Source organism: Poromitra crassiceps (genome assembly GCF_964638095.1).
Source record: "Poromitra crassiceps genome assembly, chromosome: 26".
Classification (NCBI taxonomy): Eukaryota; Metazoa; Chordata; class Actinopteri; order Beryciformes; family Melamphaidae; genus Poromitra; species Poromitra crassiceps.
Genome location: NC_139640.1, coordinates 19,932,120 through 19,953,704, shown reverse-complemented (window position 1 = coordinate 19,953,704; position 21,585 = coordinate 19,932,120). Strand labels below are relative to the sequence as shown.

Sequence of the window (21,585 nt, the reverse complement as noted above, 5' to 3'; positions counted from 1 at the left end):
GTATGCCCTTGCCGAAAACTGTGCCTATGGAATACTCCATGATGAACTGATAAGAGATCGCCTGGTAGTAGGACTGAGAGATATTTCTCTATCAGAGAGGATGCAGTTGGATAAAGATTTGACATTGGCAAAGGCTGTTAACATGGCACGACAGTCAGAAAGTGTGAAGAAGCAACAAACAGACCTAAGAGGTGAGAGTAAAAGTAGTGATGTTGACGCTGTCACTGCAAGAGAGAGGGGACCAAAAACATTTAAACATAAACCCCAAAGTCAGTTTAAACATGCTCCTGCAGCGCAACAGTCTCAGTCTGGGCCGTCTGGATACAAGCCGTGTCTGAGATGTGGAAAGTCCCCTAGTCATGGAAAGTGGGAGTGTCCTGCCAGAGAAGTGACATGTCATACATGCGGAAAAAAAGGTCACTTCAGTAAAGTGTGCATGTCAGCCAAGACAGTACATGCTGTAGAAGCAGGACAAGATGATAATAGCCCAGGATTCTTTCTCGGCAGAGTGGAAGCGGGGGAGGAGCCCTGGCTTACAGAACTGTCTATTAGACAACACAAAGTGATCTTCAAAATAGACACAGGTGCGGATGTCACCGTCATCCCAGAGCACATGTACAAGGACATTGCTGAGGGACACTGCACACTGACTAAATCAGACAGACCATTGATTGGCCCAGGAGGCAATCCACTTCACGTGCTGGGCAGATACCAAGAGACTCTGTGTAAGGGAGAACGCACTATACAAGAAAGCGTGTATGTGGTTAGAGACCTACACATTGCCTTAATAAGTAGGCCTGCCAGCGTCAAACTTAACCTAGTCACTAGAATGGACAGTATTGACAAAGCAACAATGAAGGAAGCATACCCAAAGCTGTGTCACGGGCTCGGTCTGTTGCAACAACCGTACACTATCGCACTCAAGGAAGACGCTGTTCCTTTTGCCCTATCAACACCAAGGAGAGTTCCCATTCCCCTCCTGGAGAAAGTCAAGGAGGAGCTCGGGCAGATGGAGAGCCAGGGCGTCATCACTAGAGTTGAGGAGCCGACAGAGTGGTGTGCGGGCATGGTGCCTGTGCCGACCAAAACAGGCTCCGTCCGTATATGCGTGGACCTGACTCACCTAAACGAAGCTGTCTGCAGGGAACAATTTATTCTACCCTCAGTGGAGCAGACCCTGGGACAGATCGCGGGAGCACAGATCTTCAGCAAGCTCGACGCAAACAAAGGATTTTGGCAGATCCCATTGTCCCCTGAATCAGCTAAATATACGACCTTCATTACTCCATATGGTCGCTATTATTTTAACAGAATGCCATTTGGGATCGCTTCTGCCCCCGAACATTTTCAGCGGAGAATGTCACAGATTCTGGACGGGCTGCAGGGAGCTGTATGCCTAATGGATGATGTTCTAGTATGGGGAGTAGATCAAGACCAGCATGATGCTAGACTTCACACAGTGCTGAGCAGACTTCAGAATGCCGGTGTCACACTAAACATGGAGAAGTGTGAGCTAAGCAAGAGCGAGATCAAGTTTCTGGGGCAAATAATATCAGCAGACAGCGTGGAACCAGACCCAGAAAAGACAAGGGCTGTCAGAGAGTTGCAGGAACCATCCAACGTCAGCGAGCTTCGCAGCTTTCTTGGGATGCTAAATCATTTGGGGAAATTAATACCCAATCTGGCGGAGAAGGATAAGCCCCTGAGAGACTTGACTTCAAAAAAAAATCATTGGGTCTGGGGTGCTGCACAACAGCGTGCCTTCAATGAGCTGAAAAACGACTTGTCGTCAACCCCCCTGCTGTTACTCTATGACCCCAACAAGGAGCTAAAACTGTCAGCTGATGCGTCAGCATATGGACTCGGTGCTGTCCTCTTACAGAAAGAGGGGGAGCAGTGGGGTCCTGTAGCGTATGCCTCACGTTCACTCACAGAGACGGAGCAGCGCTATGCACAGGTGGAGAAAGAGGCATTAGGCCTTACCTGGGGGTGTGAGCGGTTCCGGGACTTTCTTATAGGCAGACACTTTCACCTAGAAACCGATCACAAGCCACTGGTGAGCCTGCTGGGAACTAAGGCACTTGCAGAGCTTCCCCCCAGAATCCAGAGGTTTCGCCTTAGACTCATGAGCTATAGTTACTCCATCTCACACGTGCCAGGCAAAGCCTTATACACAGCCGACACTCTATATCTCGTGCTCCTGTTAGTCAACCAAAACACTTAAGTATCTCAGACACAAATCTCATGGAAGATACCAACATCTACATACTTTCAGTAGTAGAGAACTTAGCTGCAAGCCCTACATACTTAGCAGAACTAAGAGAACAGCTAAAAGCAGACAGTGTGTGCTCTGCAGTCATGGCTCTATGCCAGGAGGGTTGGCCAGACCCGAATCAGCTGAAAGGTGTAATAAAAACCTACTGGCCAGAAAGAGCCGTCCTCACAGTTCACGACGGGTTGCTGCTCAGAGGCACAAGATTAGTAATCCCCTCAGCCATGCGCAACTCAGTTCTAGAGAAACTACATGAAGGCCACCAGGGCATTAAGAAATGTAAGGAGCGGGCTAGAGAAGCAGTCTGGTGGCCAGGGATGAGTGGTCAGCTAAACAAACTCATACTTAACTGCAGAACCTGCATTAAGGAACGAACCAATCCAGTTGAGCCACTACTGCCCAGTAAGCTCCCGGAGCGACCGTGGCAAAAATTAGGTGCTGATATATTCACACTCGACGGCAGTAATTATCTTCTGGTAGTAGACTACTTCTCTAAATTTGTAGAGATAGCCAAGCTAACTCCCATGAGATCAGACGATGTGATAGTACACTTGAAATCTATATTTGCGCGTCATGGCGTGCCAGAGCTCCTCATTAGCGATAATGGACCTCAGTTTGTGAGTCAACAGTTTAATGACTTTGCAGTCAACTATGGCTTTCAGCATGCCACGAGCAGCCCCAGATTTGCCCAAAGTAATGGAGAGGCGGAACGTCACATCCAAACTGTAAAACACATGCTAAAAAAAGCTAATGACCCATATCTTTCCCTCCTAGCATATAGGGCAACACCTTTAGCGAATGGCTACAGCCCAGCCCAGCTTCTGATGGGCCGGAGGCTACGCACACCGTTACCCCAACACCCTTCTCTCCTGGAGCCGGAACTCCCAGACCAAGCTGTGGTCGCCGGAAAAGACAGGGAGAGGAAGTGTAAAGACACTGCAACTTTTAACACGAGACACCGGGCCAGGAATCTCAGTCAGCTCACACCAGGACAAGAGGTGTGGATCACGGACACTAAGACTTCTGGGACTGTGGTATCCACTCATTCTACTCCCCGCTCGTATGTAGTGGAGGGGCCACATGGCCACATCAGGCGGAACAGACGTCATCTAATCCCGATGCGAGTGTCAGACGGCAGCCCGGAGGTGTCCAGTGTACTCGACCCACCACCTGAGTGTACGCCTGATGCAACACAAACTGCTACACATCCAGCAGAGGCACCACATACCCTCTCGCCTGCTGTTAACAGAACTAGGTCGGGCAGGATTGTCACCAAACCTCAAAGACTGGACTTGTGAAAAGTCAATTGAAAAAAAAAAAGAAAGACAGACAAAGAGTCCATGTTGGAGATGTTTATCAGTTGATATAAATGTCATATAAACGAATAGAGAAAATGACAAAAATGTTCATGTTTGGTAACAGAAAGAGAAAGTTCATAAGGTTAACAGTAATGAGAATCTTAATCAGATAAGTTGTGGTATTTGGGGATTCATTTATTTTCAAAAGAAATTGTGAGATCTACTGTTTTTGTTTTCTTTGAAAAAAGGGAGATGTGGTGTATTGCATGCCATTAGGGCAGTACGCCACTTGTGGCACTAGAGTGCACAGGACTGGTTAGAGGGGACGTTTTGGGTTAGTCGAAGTAGAGTACTTGCCAGTGTTGTACGGAGTCTGATCTCTCTGATTAAAGAAGTGTTAAACATATCTCTTCTGCCGTATTCGTATGTGTTAGGAAACACGACAGAAGCTACCTACAGTAAAAAAAAAAACTGTTGGCAGTGAATGTGTTAATGAAAAGATGGACCTGTTTTATGAAGAAGATTGTTTTGAGTGAACAGTGTACATTGGACTAACCATTCTGTTGCAAAGTGGATTAATTCTTTTGAGGACTCAGCCTGGTGGGAGGAAGATCCATTTATGTTCAGAAGAAGAGCGGACCTTCCCCTATCTACCAGCCAAGGCCTATTGAGGTGGGTGGAAACTGAACTCACTGGATGCAAACTGCATTGTTGGCCTGCGCCCTGTTACTAATCTGCCTCTCTGTGTGTAGAGCCAACCGGACCCAGTCGGCTGTGGGCCTGGAACGCGGCCTGGACTCAACCTACTTCGCACAATTTCAAAAATAAACTGTTAAACCTTCTCTGGACTTGCTGTGGTGGTTTCTAAGCTGGTCACTCTTAGAACCCTTTTTATGCTGCTTTGCAGCTCATATCTTAACAAGCACACTCTTAGTAACTGCTGGAGACCAGCACTACTAGGACATAGGACCACTAAATCATCTGCAAACATGAGGTGGTTGATGATACAGTCACCAATGATACACTCTGTTTTACAGGCATTCAATTGTACAGATAAATCATCCATAAATACATTAAAAAGGAAAGGAGATAAAATGCTGCCTTGTCTTACCCCATTGGTTACATGGAATGGGGCGGAGATAGAATTACCCCATTTAACCAGCATAGTCTGGTGTGCATACCAGTAAACCAGAATCCTTATCAAATATCTGGGAGCCCCTCGCAGACATAATTTGTTGAAAAGTTTAGTGACTGACTCTGTCAAAAGCTTTGGAGGCATCGATAAAACAAGTAAATACAGTGGTGTTTTGACTTGAGTATTTGTCCAATATATCCTTGAGTGCAAAGATACACATGTCGGTGCCATGTTTCTGTTTAAAACCAAACTGATTGTCAGCTGTCAGTAAATACTGCTCCAGCCTACTGAGGAGAACTCTTTCCAGTACTTTTGATAAAATGCTGGCTATAGCTATCGGCCTGTAGTTCTCAGAGCTATTCAGCTTACCCACCTTGTCCTTAATGACAGGCACTAAAATAACAGATCAAATGGATTTTGGTAGTGAACCATGAACCAAAAACATACACACACCGCCACCCGGGTCGCCTCTAGATAACTCCAGAGTTTCAGGGCATGTCTGACAGGGGCTTTTTAGTAAGCAACAGGGGCGGTTGGATGAGTGTGATTGTACAAAGATCTCTACACTTAAGGGGTCTTTTATTGTAAAAAGTAATTAAAGTCCCTGGAAACCAAAATCCACAAAAACCTTCTAACTATTCAATTTAGGGTCTTATGTGAGTAATTGTGTGCCTCAGAAAGTATGAGACATTAGTTTCAACCCAAAGCCCCAAAATCGCCACTTTTCTACAAGGTCTGGATTTCCACTTCCTCATTGAAGAGAGCGGTGCGTGCTGTGCTAAAATGAATGATCTTATCACGTCATAAGATTTAATCGAATCACACACACGCACGCACACACACACACACACACACACACACGCACACACACAGTAGCGCTGTGCACTCGAGTCTCTCTTCCTCTCTGTCAGTATGCGCAGAGCAACGAGCGAACACACACACACACACACACACACACACACACACATGTACATGTGAGAGCATTAGCATTGTGTGTGTGTGTGTGTGTGCGTGTGTGTGTGTGTGTGTGCGCGCGCGCGTGTGCGTGTGTGTGTGTTCCTGCATGCCTGTGGGGAGCATTGTGGACACACCACATCTGCATTTGGCTATTAATTATCATACAAAAAAATACATTATTTGGCGGATGCTCCACCTCTTCTTGCAATTACCCTCCAAGCTTCTTCTTCTCTTACAGTCGCCCTGGGATAGCCTCCGCCTCGTGGCTCCTTTGTGTCCTGACTCCTACGGCTTATTTGTCAGAAGAAGAAGAAGAACCATTAAAGGGCCTCTAAAAAAGAACAAGCATTTTTTAATTGCCGGAGCGGTTACGCTGGATTCGGAACTAATTGCGATGCGGTTTATATTCCGTAGATCTGCCATACATATGTATTAGGTGTGGAGCGCACCAGAAGCGTCATGCCCATTGTAACTGAGGGGGCAATTGCCCCCTCAGATTTTTGAGAGGTAAAAAAAAAAGTTTGTAGTTAAAACAAAAACATAAATACTGTATAGGCTACATACAGTACAACACAAAAGGCTGTTATTTACCCTTTGTCGCCACCTGGTGAGTAAATATATATAACTAAAACCATTAGAATTGACAACCGGTCCGCGACTTTTTTTTCCCATGTATCTACCAGTCCTTGGCACAAAAAAGGTTGGGAACCCCTGCTCTAGAGGAAAGATTTCTACCTTCTGAAAAGGCAATACCAGCCAAAATAAACATTGTGTTACATTGCTTTGAAACATGTGGTCTCCCTTTTTTGTCAAGTATATTGAGCCTGGGCAGTGGCAATGTACTTAGTCTGGTGATTATGGATCTTTCCAGGAGGCTGAGCAGTTTGGAAAATAGCCTTATGGTTACACCTGCTCAGTCTGTTCATTTAAAATTAGATATTCCTCTAAATCTGGCTTCCAACCCCCAAAAATTTTTGCCGCCCTCCGGGCGGCGCCAGAGTTCGCCCCCTCAGATTTTTGGCTTGCATGACGCCCCTGGAGCGCACTACCTCTCATTTATTGGACTGTATTGAGAAAAGGATACATGACACGGCTTCACCTCATAGAACTCTGCTCTGTTTAGTCATTCATTCAGCACGGTTAGTGCATTTGCACTTATCTAGGGAGATGATTTTTATTTGAAGAATACTTAATAATACTTAAACAATTCATCACTCTCTCCGAGAGCACGAAAAGAAAGGAAAGACCAATAAAGGCCAACCATTTGGGCAGCGTGCTAACCAAACAAGGCCGTGTTACCACAATTTACCCGCATGTCCATTTGTTTAAGCTCAAAACTAAAAGCCAAAAGAGAGCAGTAAAGCTTAATTTATACTTATTATAAAGTGTCGCTCAGCACATGGTCGCAGACGAAAAAGAAAGTGTCGCTCATGATGTTGTATTTATACTTCAGTGAATGTTCGCCTCGTTCAACGGTCACGTGACACCCGAACGCTATAAGCAGACAGCCAAGAGAAGAGAGGGAACGCACAGTGAAACCACCTTGGAGGCAAGATGTAACGTACTATAAACGACACACAACTCACCTCCTCTTGCTCTGGGAAATGCACAATGTTCTTTGTGATTTTCACAAAGTCATACATCAAGGACAGGCTGATAAAAATAGCGGAGACACGTTCATTCATTTCAATGAGTGAAAACCAAAACAAGGAAGTCAAGCGCGTGCCGTCTATATAGCCAATCAGACTTGCGCCTGGCCGGTGCAGGGCCAGCACAGGGTGCGTTTGCCTGCCCTGTACAGGGCCAGCACAGGGTGCGTTTGTCTGCCCGGTGCAGGGCCAGCACAGGGTGTGTTTGCCTGCCCGGTACAGGGCCAGCACAGGGTGCATTTGCCTGCCCGGTGCAGGGCCAGCACAGGGTGCGTTTGCCTGCCCGGTGCAGGGCGGGAGCGTACCTATGTTCCCCGGGTCCTATATTCCCCGGGTCCTATGTTCCCCGTTTTTGTGGGACCGGGGAACATAGAACCCTTCCTAACCTCCCCCAGACCCTAACCCAAAACCTAACCTCTCCCACCCCTCACGCCTAAACCTAAGGTCGGCATTGCGGGTGGTCGGCATAGCGGATAGACACCCCAAATGTTACAGGGAGTGTTAAAAACGGGGAACATAGGACCCGGGGAACATAGGACCCGGGGAACATAGGGATGACCCCTGCAGGGCCAGCACAGGGCGCGTTTGCCTGCCCGGTGCAGGGCCAGCACAGGGCCAGCAGAGGGCGCGTTTGCCTGTCCAGTGCACGGCCAGCACAGGGTGCGTTTGCCTGCCCGGTGCAGGGCCAGCACAGGGTGCGTTTGCCTGCCCAGTGCACGGCCAGCACAGGGTGCGTTTGCCTGCCCGGTGCAGACAGCAGGGCCAGCACAGGGTGCGTTTGCCTGCCCGGTGCAGGGCCAGCACAGGGCGCGTTTGCCTGCCCGGGGCAGGGCCAGCACAGGGCGCGTTTGCCTGTCCGGTGCACGGCCAGCACAGGGTGTGTTTGCCTGCCCGGTGCAGGGCCAGCACAGGGTGCGTTTGCCTGCCCGGTGCACGGCCAGCACAGGGTGCGTTTGCCTGCCCGGTGCAGACAGCAGGGCCAGCACAGGGTGTGTTTGCCTGCCCGGTGCAGGGCCAGCACAGGGTGCGTTTGCCTGCCTGGTGCAGGGCCAGCACAGGGTGTGTTTGCCTGCCCGGTGCAGGGCCAGCACAGGGTGCGTTTGCCTGCCCAGTGCAGGGCCAGCAGAAGGGGTGGTGACATGCAAAAGTCATGTGCTTGTAAACGACTGTGCAACTGTGCAATGTGCATGTGTCGAAGGAAGCATGGTGCTAGTCTACGGCTCTCCCCAGATTGGCAGAGGGGGTGGAGCAGCGACCGGGGCAGCAGGGGGAAGAATTGGCCAAGTACATTTGGAGAGAAAATGGGGGGGAAATCAGAAAAAAAGGAGACAAAAAAGTTCCCAGACGTTTGGTAGAGCTCTCCAGTTGTCTGGGACCTGAGACTGGGTTCTGGGCATGGAGGGGTTCACTAGCAACAGCTGCTTCCCATCAATATTAACAGGCAGCGGTTAAAGTGGGGTGCCCCCAGTGGTGAGTCGCCATGCTCTCCAGGACCCCCAGGAGCCTCTGTAGCATCTCCACCTTGACACTGCCATCATCACTTATTTATTCAACACCTGTCAACCCCACCACCCACCCCCGACACACCCCCACCCCCACACACACCTCGCCAAACAGTGGCTGCCTTTCCAGATTCGCTGAATTGCCTCTTTGTGCCTTAATCCTTCTCCCCTCCCACCTCACAAACTGTATGTGCATGTTAACTCATTGAGTGCCACGGACGTTGATCGACGTCAAAGTAAATAGTGACGTAGAGTGCCACGGACGTCGATCGACGTCAAATGCGTTTTTTGACGGTGGGACGTGGATGAAAGCCTCAGGCATCTCCTGTACAAATATGGGAGCTATTGAAGGTGTATAACCTATTTTACGGACTCATTAGGTGGCGACAGTGCTCTCCAGATTAGAAACCGATGCATGCTGCAGCCAGAGCCATATAGATTGCTCTGTCTGGAGATGACGTTGGCTGCGAACAGGAGTCAATCCGCGCCCACAACTGAGCCCCTCTGTCTCTGTCTGTCTGTCTGTCTGTATAGTTTCTCCACACGATTAGCCACCAGAAAAGCAGCACCAGACGCCAAACCATTCAGCAGTCCGGTTTGGCTCTTCCGCGTCGCGCTGGGAGCCGCCCGGCACACACAAACGGAGCACTCCGAAAATAGAGTGGGTGCGTGAGGCTGTGTAGTGTGGGGAGGAGTTTGCGGGGGAGGGGGGAGGGGGGGAGAGGGGGGTGGGGCACGCAGGGCATCACACAACTACACCACGTCACTACATCAGAAAATATTATCTTCAGACTCAGTGAATGTGCTTGAAATGCTGCATTTCACAAAAGGCGGAATATCTCAGCTAATAATTTGAAAGGCCTGTATTTGCTCAAAACGACCTATCTTCTCCGGCTCATAACTAAAGAACGGAAAATGGTATCAATAAACTTTTTTTGCTGATGATACAATAGAGCCAGCTCGTTCTTTATGCGTGTTCGGTGTTTACATAGTAATATCACACAATATTCTGTGGGCCTCGAGAAATCACTGAAAACGCTCTGAAAACTCTGGCACTGGGAGCGTCCGTTCTCCAAAAGTGGCTGGCACTCAATGAGTTAAGTGGAACAAAGAGAGTGTGTTTAAGTGTCTGCCACCAACACCTTGTGGGAAACAATTTAAAGCAGGACTAAACCCCAAAACACTTTTTTTCAGCTTTTAACCAATATATATGACTTTGGGGGTGGTGTGTTCCACATTTGAGACCAAACTGTTGCCATTGTACCATTTGTATCATTTTCAGCAGCATAAGTTCCCTCTATGGGTTGAACACTGCTTTTTTTTGTGCCCTCAAATGAATGGGATATTTGGTACATCGTGATGTCACGGTGGGTTTAGCACGCGCCCCACTCATGTGAAAAAAAAAATTTTTCCCCATTGATTATTACTGTAGTTCACGCGGCGCGAGCCCTTTAAGACCAATGCATCCCTGGGTAATGCCTACTGTGGCTAATATTAGCCGCTAGTTAGTTATGTTATATGGCAGTAAATATATGGCAGTTTGTTGTTTATAACGTGGCTATATTCCTAACATTTTCTATCTCGGATGCGTTATTTCGAATCCCACATAGATTACGCTGGCACAAAGCGTGTGGGTTTCAGGAGGAAACAGTCTTGAGCCACTAACGTTATCTTTAGAGCACAATATTCCTGGAATGCAAGTTTAACTAAACAGTTACATGTCCTCTGCATTCTACATAAAATTAAGATATTACGGGTTGTTTTATTTTGTATGTTACATACTTATTGGCCAAGATATGTTACTTTATGGGGGAGGAATTCTGCCAGCTAAGGAGGGGAGTGTGGGCAGCTATCTTGCCTGCGGGGTTTTCGGATCGAGTGGAGAGCCGTTTTGCAAGAAATCTGGGGGGTTTAGTCCTGCTTTAAACCAGCGGTTCACAACCCCTGGGCCGCGGGCTGGTGCCGGACTGCAAAGCATTATGCTACCAGGCCTGAGGTAACAATAGAACTGGCGCAACTACGTCACATCTGGGTGAGCAACACAAGGCATTATGGGCAATCATGATCCGCTCCTGTAGACTCTGCCACTCGGTACAAAAAAAATTGACAGGAAAAAAAACTGAAATAATTTAATTTATAAATGACCCAAAGACACCATGACCTGACGATATATTAGGTTACAACTTCGCTGGCCATAGAATGCGCAAGATAGCCTACATTAAACAGTAATTTGCTCCATCTTCAGTCATGTCACTCATGTCCCTTATGTGACCTAGAGGCCGTTGACCACCTGTCATCTGAATAAGGGCTTGGTATTGGAAACTACGCAATGTTTGGGAATTATTTTTATTTTTGCTCCAACTGAAATGTTTTATGGTCACTCATGATTCAGTAGGCTTGGCTTGGTTCCAGCCTTAAAAATCGTTATATAAGGATTTTTCGAAATGTCTATGGAGAAAATAAATCGGGAATTCTGTTCCGGGGCTGGAGACAATGCCCCCTATCGTTGCATCGGCGCTATTTCTAGGCCGAGCGCAAATCAGTGGGCGTGGACCAGCGCACTTGATATCGTCGTGCTGGCGCTACACGCAGCCAAAGCATTACAACCACGCCTTTTAACATGTTCACTGCCATTGACCAGATATCTCGGCTTACAGAATCCAACGGTTCACTGCCAATGACGAGTTATCTCGGCTTAAATTTTTTTTTTTTTTTTTTGACGGTGGGACGTGGATCAACGCTCCCCACGTCTCCTATAAAAATATTGAAGCCAGCGAACGTGTACAACCCATTCCACGGACCCACTAAGTGGCGACAGTGCTCTCCCAGACTAGAGGAAGGCAAGCAAAAAGCATGTGTGAGGAAGCCATTCTCATGAAAATGGATGGGGGAAAACGCTTTCGTTTTCGCGCTGATTGCTGGCGGTGCGGGATTGCAAATTTGCATAATAGATTACGGGTGGAACACACTTTGAAACACGCAGCATAAATAAGACCAGAATCGCAAAAGCTTCATCAAAGCTCTCAACACAAACCACAAGAAACGAGCGAGCCGATCCAGACTTGCACAGCGGCCGCCAGGCAGACAGGCAGACAGGCACAGCAGCAGCAAAGCAGTGAGTTGGTGACGTGAGGTTACAGACACGCTCGCTGCAGCCAAGAAGAACATACACGGAGGGAGGAGTTTGAAGGAAAGGGGGGTTTGCTGTTATGGAGGAAATTACTGTTCAAAACTATTGTTTAGATGTCTGACGTCTTACTGATGCCAAAAATGAATGGTTAAAGTGACTGTTCTATCGAATTTCACAAAAAGCCGTTTATCTCAAAATAATTTTTCAGACGCTGAAACCATGCTGTATTCAACTGCTAATGCTTACATAACTACTAACTCTACAAACTAACTCTTTTAGACAGAGAAAGCACACATTCTATTAGTTCTTTTGAGATATTGTGTGTTCACAAAATCTTAGCAGAAAAGAATCCTCGGGTCTTGAAAGATGAGCCAGAATCCTCAAAAAAACCCTCTGGCAGAACCTACCTACAGTAAAAAAAAAACGGCTGGCAGTGAATGTGTTAAGTGTAAAATTATGCACCGTCATGCTCATTGGATAACTGCAATAAACGAATCGCACGCTTGCCTTTTTAGCTCCAATTCCAGTGGTCCCGCAAAACCAGACGAAAGCCAAACGCTCTGCCCCCCCCCCTCCCTTCATCCAGTCTGTCTGTCTCCATTATAGGCTATTATTCCATATTATTATGCTTCTCAAACCAATCTAACTGCAGTTTAAATACTGCAAGCATGTAAATACGCTACACTATAGCAAGATCAAAGTGAAAAGAATGTTCTAAATGCATCGGATAGAAAAATATAGCCTATCCCTATATGATGAGATTAATTTTATATTGGTGAAAGTTTGTCCAGAACGATATTGTTTTCTCTCCCCTGCTGCAGGTAGAATGATGCACATAAATATACCCTACATTATGTAAAGTCATTGCATAAATGTGTTTTTATTGTAAAACTAAATGTGAAGTAGGGCCAAGTTATTGGAGCGGACATCACAGTATAGCACATGACAGTAGAAAGCGTTCCGCAGCGCGTTCCGCTGTCACTTATCTAAATCACGTTAAATCGACAAGAGATATATATAGGCCCAGGAGGACATATATGTTTCACATAGGGTGGTGTATTCATTTCGATGTTTCATTTGGTCCAATATTGAAATGTGTACAATTGCAGGTTGTGTTACCATTACACATTAATTTAGATCGACCTTTTATATCTATTTCGCCTCATTTGGTTGCTATTTAGTAGCGAAATGGAGAAGCACAATGCATGCTGGGACAGGCCAGACAACTTACAACTTATTTTTCCTATATGGGATGGGAAGTGTGTTGTGCCTGTCTAAGCGAGGGAGTCAGAGAGAGAGAGAGAAGGGTGACAGAGAAGAGGCAGAAGAGCACTGGCGCACTGAATAGGCCTGGTTTCAGAGAGAGACAGAGCAGGGTGACAGGGGAGAGGCAGAAGAGCACTGGCGCACTGAATAGGCCTGGTTTTCAAAGGCGCAAAGCGCAAAATTTACGGCAGGTGCGAAGATATCAGTACGCCGAGATTTAAGGCCGACACGCCCACTTTGGCCCATTCTGGGACTGCGCCACGCCCATTCGGCCTAAAGCGCATTTGGCAGCGTAAAGCCATATTGATATCGTCCCAAAACAGGCGCAAGACACGTTGTTTTGCGTTTAAGGCCTGTTTTAGCGCCGAAGGCTTGTGGGAGAATAGGGCCCATTATGTGACTGTTGAGCTCTATAAGGACCTGTGGTAGGCCATTGTCTATTGCCTCTAGAATATTCGAGAGAAATTAAATGAACACTAATTTGTATTTATTTATATTAGGCTATATAAAAAATCCCATTGGTCAACTGTAAACAGTAGTGGCTAAACTGAAAGTATGGGTTGGATTGCTTTTGGGTTTTTCTTCACAAAAGTGGAGAAGGAGGCAGAAGCAGCACTAGCACTGCAGCAGGTGCTCCTGCAGAGCTGGAGGTGGTGTTGAACTTATCAGAATCAGGAACCTTCAGGTAGGCTACAATTTCAGAGCATAAAGTGAAACATGTAGGCTAATATGCTTATTGCTTTTACATTAATGTGCTTCATGGGATTATCAGTAGGACTGCACAATACAGTTTAAAGTGGAGATGAAGCATTTAGATTTTTTTGTATTTGCATTTAACCTCAGACGAGCCAAGACAGGACACTGCACTCTTCCTTAAATTAAGTTTGCTGTGAAGCTTTTGTACAGAGGCATGTTTTTGTTTTTACGTCTTCATATTATACTTGCAGTTATCGAGGCAATGTTGAATTCTATTAGTGAACAAATAGGTAACATAACATGTAACCATAGGCGATTCTAGGCTTTCCAAACAGGTGTTGCACCACCAAGAAGGTAATAGGACTCTGACTGGGGGGTATCTGGGGGGTATTTTGTATATTTTAAAGTAAAATGCATTAATCTGGTGCACTCTGAAAGCAAAATGAAGAGGCTAGTAGATATGATATAACTTGTCGCAGAACATCAATTTTGGTTTATTTGGTAAAAGTGGAACTGTATTCCTTCTGGTTTTCTTCATCGTTCATGATTTTGTGGAAAGTATTCACTAAAGAGTCTATAGTGAATGCTGCTATTAACTTGTGTTTACTTTTGCTACTAAACCAACATCAGGATATCCAAGCAAGTTCTGACCGAGAGCAATGCCATTGGACCCATTGGACAAACACATTTGCATATCTCCCAGCATGCATTGTTCCTTCCAAACTTTTGACCACAAAGTAAAGTAACCACATTAAATAAGTGGTGAGTGGAAATAATCATTAGCCTATTCTTAGTTAAACATGCAGTTTTGGAACATTCAATAAAGACAAATAAAAAAATAGACTATGACTCAACACCCTAAGTGATACACACATGTTATGAGAGTGGTATATATATCCCTCACACTAATATCTGTTTTAGTGTAGAATGGTTACTTCCTTGCTCTGCTCTTCCCTAGAGTGCACAACCATGTTCAACCCTGGTGCCAGGCTGTTACCATCGTTTATATGTCAACATCAAATAAAAAGCATTATATTCACCAAATCTTGCTTCAAACTACCCACATTTTTCACCGGCATGTGTGTCCGCGTGTGTTGGCCTGGCCTGCATCTAATGCCCGACCTGAATGATGGTCCCTGTCCGCCCCTGCAGACTGGTGTCAAAGCATCTCTTTTGCTACGGCCAATTATTTTACTCTGACACTAGATTGGCTGTTTCCCGAAGTCTCAATGGCTCCGGAGGTGTTTTGTGCAGTTCTGTTAACACAGCTGTAGTTCAAGACGTCTCAGAGTGGAGGGGTAGTATCAAACATTTGTTTTTTTCGACTGTTGACTCTCAATGAAAAATGGCGGCACTGGCATTGTTTTGCATGAGAAAAGGATTAAGGCCCTCTCTGAAAATGAACACAACCACCATTAATCAGTTAGCTCACACATTTCAGTCTCTCAAAGCTTGAGCTTATGGACTCTGTTCCTTTTTGCATGGCAAAAATAAAGCGGGGAAAAAAGAATGTACAAGGAGGAAGAATAGATCTGTCAAGAGAAATGCATCTGTGAATAGCATTGTCTGATGTATTAGTCATACTTAATAGCTTTGAAGGAGCTGTGAAGCCCTCTCTTCCAAATCCATAACTTGCGGCAAATAGTTTTTTGTGATCAAATAATATCATCTGACAATTTAATTATTCATAGAGGGGGCCAGCCCCCTTTTCTGTGTTCACATGCCAATGTGAGGATGGAGAAGGACGAAAGGAGAAAAGAAAAACATGAACAAGTTTGAGTTGCCCGGCACGCACTGGCTGCAGGTCAGAAATTATGTTCACTCCAAGATTCATACCTTTGAAGCGCTCCCAAATTAACATGCTTTATTCAATGTTTTGTTGAGCCCTCTTCACTCCAAGCATCTTATCTCTATATTTCTATGTATGTTTGACAACTGCATCACTGCCTCTACTGAGAGGATTATAGAAACGTTGCAGGGGGAACTTGGTATTGATATATCTGACATTATATGGGAAAGGAGTCTGTCTGTGGTACAACTTTGCTCAGTTAATAGCAGACATCAGCTAATCCATTCTAAGTTATTCCCTTCTGTCTCACCACTTTGTGACAGGTGTCAGGTGTCAGAGGGCACACTATCTCATGCCTTCTGGTTCTGCCCTTCACTAACGAGTTTCTGGGCCAAAATAGTTGATTGTACTCTAAGGCCTACAAAATACCACCAACCTGGTTGTGTGGCAATAAAAGTATCTTGTATCTTGTATCTTGTATCTTGTATAACCCTCCAGCCGGAGGCAGAACTCGCCATCTTCGGCTGCTTGGAGTCCTCTCTGAACTTCCCTACAGCTGTGCAACAGTCTCTAACACAGGGAATAACTGCTGCCAAAAAAACTCATTCTGAAGGAATGGGAGTCCTCCTCTTCACCTTCTTTCCAACTGTGGTTGACAGACATGACCTCTGTTATACGGATGGAGAGACTTAGGTTTCTGACGACCAATTCACTTAAAACGTTTTCAACCATTTGGGACCTGTTTCTAGCCTCCCAGGAACAATATCTTTCACAAGCACATAAGCACATTATACGGCTGGTAATCACGGCATATTGAATATCAATAATTATGTATGTCCCTCCACCACTCCCTGTGTCTGAGCGTGTTTTGTTTGTCTTGTCTGCATTGTTCTGAAAAGTTGAAAATAAAATATTGGGGAAAAAAAGACAAACAAAGCGCACACAGTTTGAATCACATTGTACGCTGTCATTGGCTGAGAGCATAACAACATCTGTAATCTTCATGAGAGTCATTATTTGTGCTATTATGTTCCTGCACTTTCCTTCCACGTCTCTGAGAATTTCACTGTGTTTGTGGGGAAACAATAACTAAACTAACTAAACTACAGTAACTATAAATTGATTTGTTTTGGAGCTTTTTGGGCTATTTTAAAACCATCCTTTTGTAGAGGAAGGTGTGAGTGAGAAGTCTGCATACTGCTAATACTCTTTCAAATGTGGATCGTCTTTCGGCTGTACTCACGTTGGATGTCGACGGTGATGGTGGCGTCCTTTCCGTTGGGAGCCGCCTTGTTCGAGGCCTGACAGGTGATCCGCTGGCCGGTCTCGATGTTGGAGGGAGACAGGTAGAGCGTGCTCACTGTACTCTCCCTCCTCCCGTCGCGCAACAGAGTCTGAGGAATCAAGGAGAAAATAAACTTAATGATTCAAAATGTGCTATTCCTGCATTATTAATCCATGCAAGAGCATCGGTTCATGGCGTAAACAAGCAAACATTGGTAATGGCCTGTTTGACCTTGAGTTCACAGTGTATGAGAAGTAATACCTGATTTATTTTCGCTGTATAGTCGTGGACCATTGAAACGGAGTAAATTGAGTGTCTCTTAACACATTCACTGCCAGACGTTTTTTTTTTACTGTAGTTAGCTTCTGCCAGAGGGGTTTTTTGAGGATTCTGGCTCATCTTTCAAGACCCGAGGATTCTTTTCTGCTAAGATTTTGTGAACACACAATATCTCAAAAGAACTAATAGAATGTGTGCTTTCTCTGTCTAAAAGAGTTAGTTTGTAGAGTTAGTAGTTATGTAAGCATTAGCAGTTGAATACAGCATGGTTTCAGCGTCAGAAAAATTATTCAGAGATAAACGGCTTTTTGTGAAATTCGATAGAACAGTCACTTTAACCATTCATTTTTGGCATCAGTAAGACGTCAGACATCTAAACAATAGTTTTGAACAGTAATTTCCTCCATAACAGCAGGAAACCCCCCTCTGCTTCCAACTCCTCCCTCCGTGGGCGTTCTTCTTGGCTGCAGTGGCCGTCACAAGCTTGTCACTAGTCTCACTGCTTTGCTGCTGCTGCTGCCTGTCTGCGCGGCCGCTGTTTGAGGAAGTCTGGATGGACTCGCTCGCTTCTTGGAGTTTTGGTTGAGAGCTTTGATGAAGCTTTTGCGATTCTGGTCATATTTATGCTGCGTGTTTCAAAGTGTGTTCCACCTGTAATCTATTATGCAAATTTGCAATCCCGCATCGCCAGCAATCAGCGCGAAAACGAAAGCGTTTTCCCCCATCCATTTTCATGAGAATGGCTGCTTTTTGCTTGCCTTCCTCTAGTCAGGAGAGCACTGTCGCCACTTAGTGGGTCGGTGGAATGGGTTGTAAACGTTCGGTGGCTCCAATAATTATATAAGAGATGTAAAAGGGTTAGATGCACATCCCACGGTCAAAAAAAAAAAATTCATTTTTTTGACAGAGTAATACGTCAGTGGCAGTCAACCGTTGGATTTTTTTTGACGGAGTAATACGTCGTTGGCAGTGAACGTGTTAATTCATTTTTATTTATCCAGGCAAGGTTTTGCGAAGCCTGCATGATGATCTTCTTTTTTCTTTTTCTTTCTTCATCAATGCCTAAATAGCTAGATGATTAATTCATTGCTGGGCAGTTCCCACACTTTTCATAGCTGGGAGCTACCAGGAGAACCTCAGTCTTTGGGTTCCGGGAGACAGAATCTCATCAAATAATGTGGAGTGAATTTATGGGTCCTTATGAAAAGCATTCATCAGGATCACTGCCATAGGTTATTGCAAACGATTTGATGCAGCACATAACTGAATTTTCTTTCCTCTGCAATTCCACGTTTTAAATGAAATTCACAATAATCAGTTGGTGCTGGACAATTATTGCTCCAAAACGAAACACACATAGAAAAAAGTGTTTGATTGTCCACAGCCTTTGAAGAAGCTTTCAAACCTTCAGAATTGAAAGCTTTTCATACTTCTTCTATTCAACCCAGGGCTGACTGTCCCATTAAATCTGGGTTAATTCTCACCTTAAGAGCCCTATCTTCGTACGGCGCTATCGTTTGCGCGCCTCTTATTGCCATCTTCCCAGCGTCTTAAGCTATCGTCTGCCTCCACCGTCCGGTTTTGTGCTGGGATGACACAGGTGTAGGCGTGGCCCAGGCATGTCCGTGGGCCTCTAGCCTATCATCTGTTTCGCGCAAGTGTCATTTAGCGCTCTGGGGAAGATACCGTCTGTATGTGCTGAGCGCAAAGAGAGGTTTGGGCGTTGCCCGTTCCAAAATAGGCGTTCTAGCGCAATGTGTTAGAAAAAGGGGCCTGGGTGCTCTCAATTTTAACGCCAGCAAATAGCTGGTCTTAGCGCAAACAACCCCACTACGCCAGGCATATGCCTGAGCGCAGACAGCATTCTCCGTGCAGTACAGGAAATCCTTGCTTGGATACATTTATGCACGGCATGGATGTCACTCTCCAACACCTCGCGCCTACACACACTCATCTCTCCTCAGAATGCCACGTTGAGTTTCAACTATAGCCTGCATTGCAGAAAAAACACACCTTGATTTAAAAATGAGAATTAGTTTGTCATGGTTTTATTAGGCTATATAATTCCCGACCATACAGGTCTGTGGTGTAACATTAGATTACTTTAGGTAGGAGAGGGTAGGAGAAAATAAAAAGCAAATGTTGATCTTTTCCAACATTATACATTTAATAGCACCGCAATAGCCCTCTCCACTTCCCTCGTCGGGGGGAGAGAGAGAGAGACACGGGGCATACTGCCTCACCTCGAAATAGCCAGTAACCTATAGGCCTATAGCTGCAAAAGTTAACTGTTGAAAATTCGATGTCGATGGTTTCGATGGTTTTGTCACGAGTAGCCTACAGTGAAGTCCCTCTCGCCATCAAGCAGACAGTGACGGAAGCATGTGTCTTTATTTTACTTTGAGAGAGAGAGAGAGAGGGGGGGGGGGGGAGAGAGAGAGAGAGAGAGCGAGAGAGAGAGAGAGACACTTTTGGATTAGGCTACCAGCTATACAGCGTTGAGTCCCTTGATCACTGCTTTGGTCCTTTGCTCTATCCGGCATCCACCAATGATCACTCATTAACTCATTAATTAGGGAACCAAATTTCTTCTTGGATGTGAATCAAAAATATCTTCACATAAAGTGAGAAGCCAAAACAAAGCAGAGATAGATAATGACAGCTTCTTAGCCAACTGGGAACAGCCGTAATCACGGTCTGCCTCTCCTGACACACATTTTCCCACATGGGCCGGGCTGAATCGACCCCACTGGGGTGGGGGGGCATGGACAGGCATAAGCGTCTATCATGAGCGTCTACCATGAGCGTCTACTCCCTGTGGGGCATGTTGCCCCAGTGTGTATTAAACATACATGCTTTTTTGGATGGTGAATATTCCTACAACGTGCCTGTCCATAGCTGAGATCCACTCCAATCTCCCCTGGGAGAAGGTGTCCTGAAGGGAGAACATTCATCACTCGCAGGGCCTCTTGTGTGACAGAAGAAGCCATCGGAGAGGTAAGAGAGCACATCATCTTCTGTGTGTCTCTCTGTGCACACTTGTCATTTTGATTTGGTGATCTGCTTCGTAAGTTTGGATGACATCGCTGCGTGGCCACACTTGGCCTCAAAACGGCTGTTCTGCGTCTTTGTGTTTTTGTTCAAATGCGTATCGGCGCTACTTTTGCAACCCTCAGCAAAACAATCCGACCTGTCACTCACTGCATCCCGGTGTGAGCATATGATGAAAGTCGTAATGTGTAACCACACCGCCTACGACACAGCATCTTGTTAGCGTAGCCACATAGCCTACCACACAGCATCTTGTTAGTGTAGCCACACCGCCTACGACACAGCATCTTGTTAGCGGAGCCACATAGCCTACCACACAGCATCTTGTTAGTGTAGCCACACCGCCTACCACACAGCATCTTGTTAGCAGAGCCACATAGCCTACCACACAGCATCTTGTTAGTGTAGCCACACCGCCTACCACACAGCATCTTGTTAGTGTAGCCACATAGCCTACCACACAGCATCTTGTTAGTGTAGCCACATAGCCTACCACACAGCATCTTGTTAGCGGAGCCACATAGCCTACCACACAGCATCTTGTTAGTGGAGCCACATAGTCTACCACACAGCATCTTGTTAGTGTAGCCACATAGCCTACCACACAGCATCTTGTTAGCGGAGCCACATAGCCTACCACACAGCAACTTGTTAGTGTAGCCACATAGCCTACCACACAGCATCTTGTTAGTGGAGCCACATAGTCTACCACACAGCATCTTGTTAGCGGAGCCACATAGCCTACCACACAGCATCTTGTTAGCGGAGCCACATAGCCTACCACACAGCATCTTGTTAGTGTAGCCACATAGCCTACCACACAGCATCTTGTTAGCGTAGCCACATAGCCTACCACACAGCATCTTGTTAGCGGAGCCACATAGTCTACCACACATCATCTTGTTAGTGGAGCCACATAGCCTACCACACAGCATCTTGTTAGCGTAGCCACATAGCCTACCACACAGCATCTTGTTAGTGTAGCCACATAGCCTACCACACAGCATCTTGTTAGTGTAGCCTCATAGCCTACCACACAGCATCTTGTTAGCGGAGCCACATAGCCTACCACACAGCATCTTGTTAGTGTAGCCACATAGCCTACCACACAGCATCTTGTTAGTGTAGCCTCATAGCCTACCACACAGCATCTTGTTAGTGTAGCCACATAGCCTACCACACAGCATCATGTTAGTGTAGCCACATAGCCTACCACACAGCATCTTGTTAGTGTAGCCACATAGTCTACCACACAGCATCTTGTTAGTGTAGCCAC

At 46.0% G+C, this 21,585-nt stretch overlaps 1 protein-coding gene across 1 annotated transcript in view; it reads right to left on the bottom strand.

Annotated features, from left to right (window-relative positions):
• LOC310798682 (kin of IRRE-like protein 3) overlaps nt 1–21,585 on the bottom strand; it is a gene marked incomplete at both ends in the record, with an annotated part of 236,937 nt that overhangs the window by 141,577 nt on the left and 73,775 nt on the right. Inside the window, one exon of the mRNA XM_083661238.1 lies at nt 16,938–17,088. Within this exon, the coding sequence (XP_083517364.1) occupies nt 16,938–17,088 (151 nt within the window). The remainder of the gene's footprint in view (nt 1–16,937; nt 17,089–21,585) is intronic.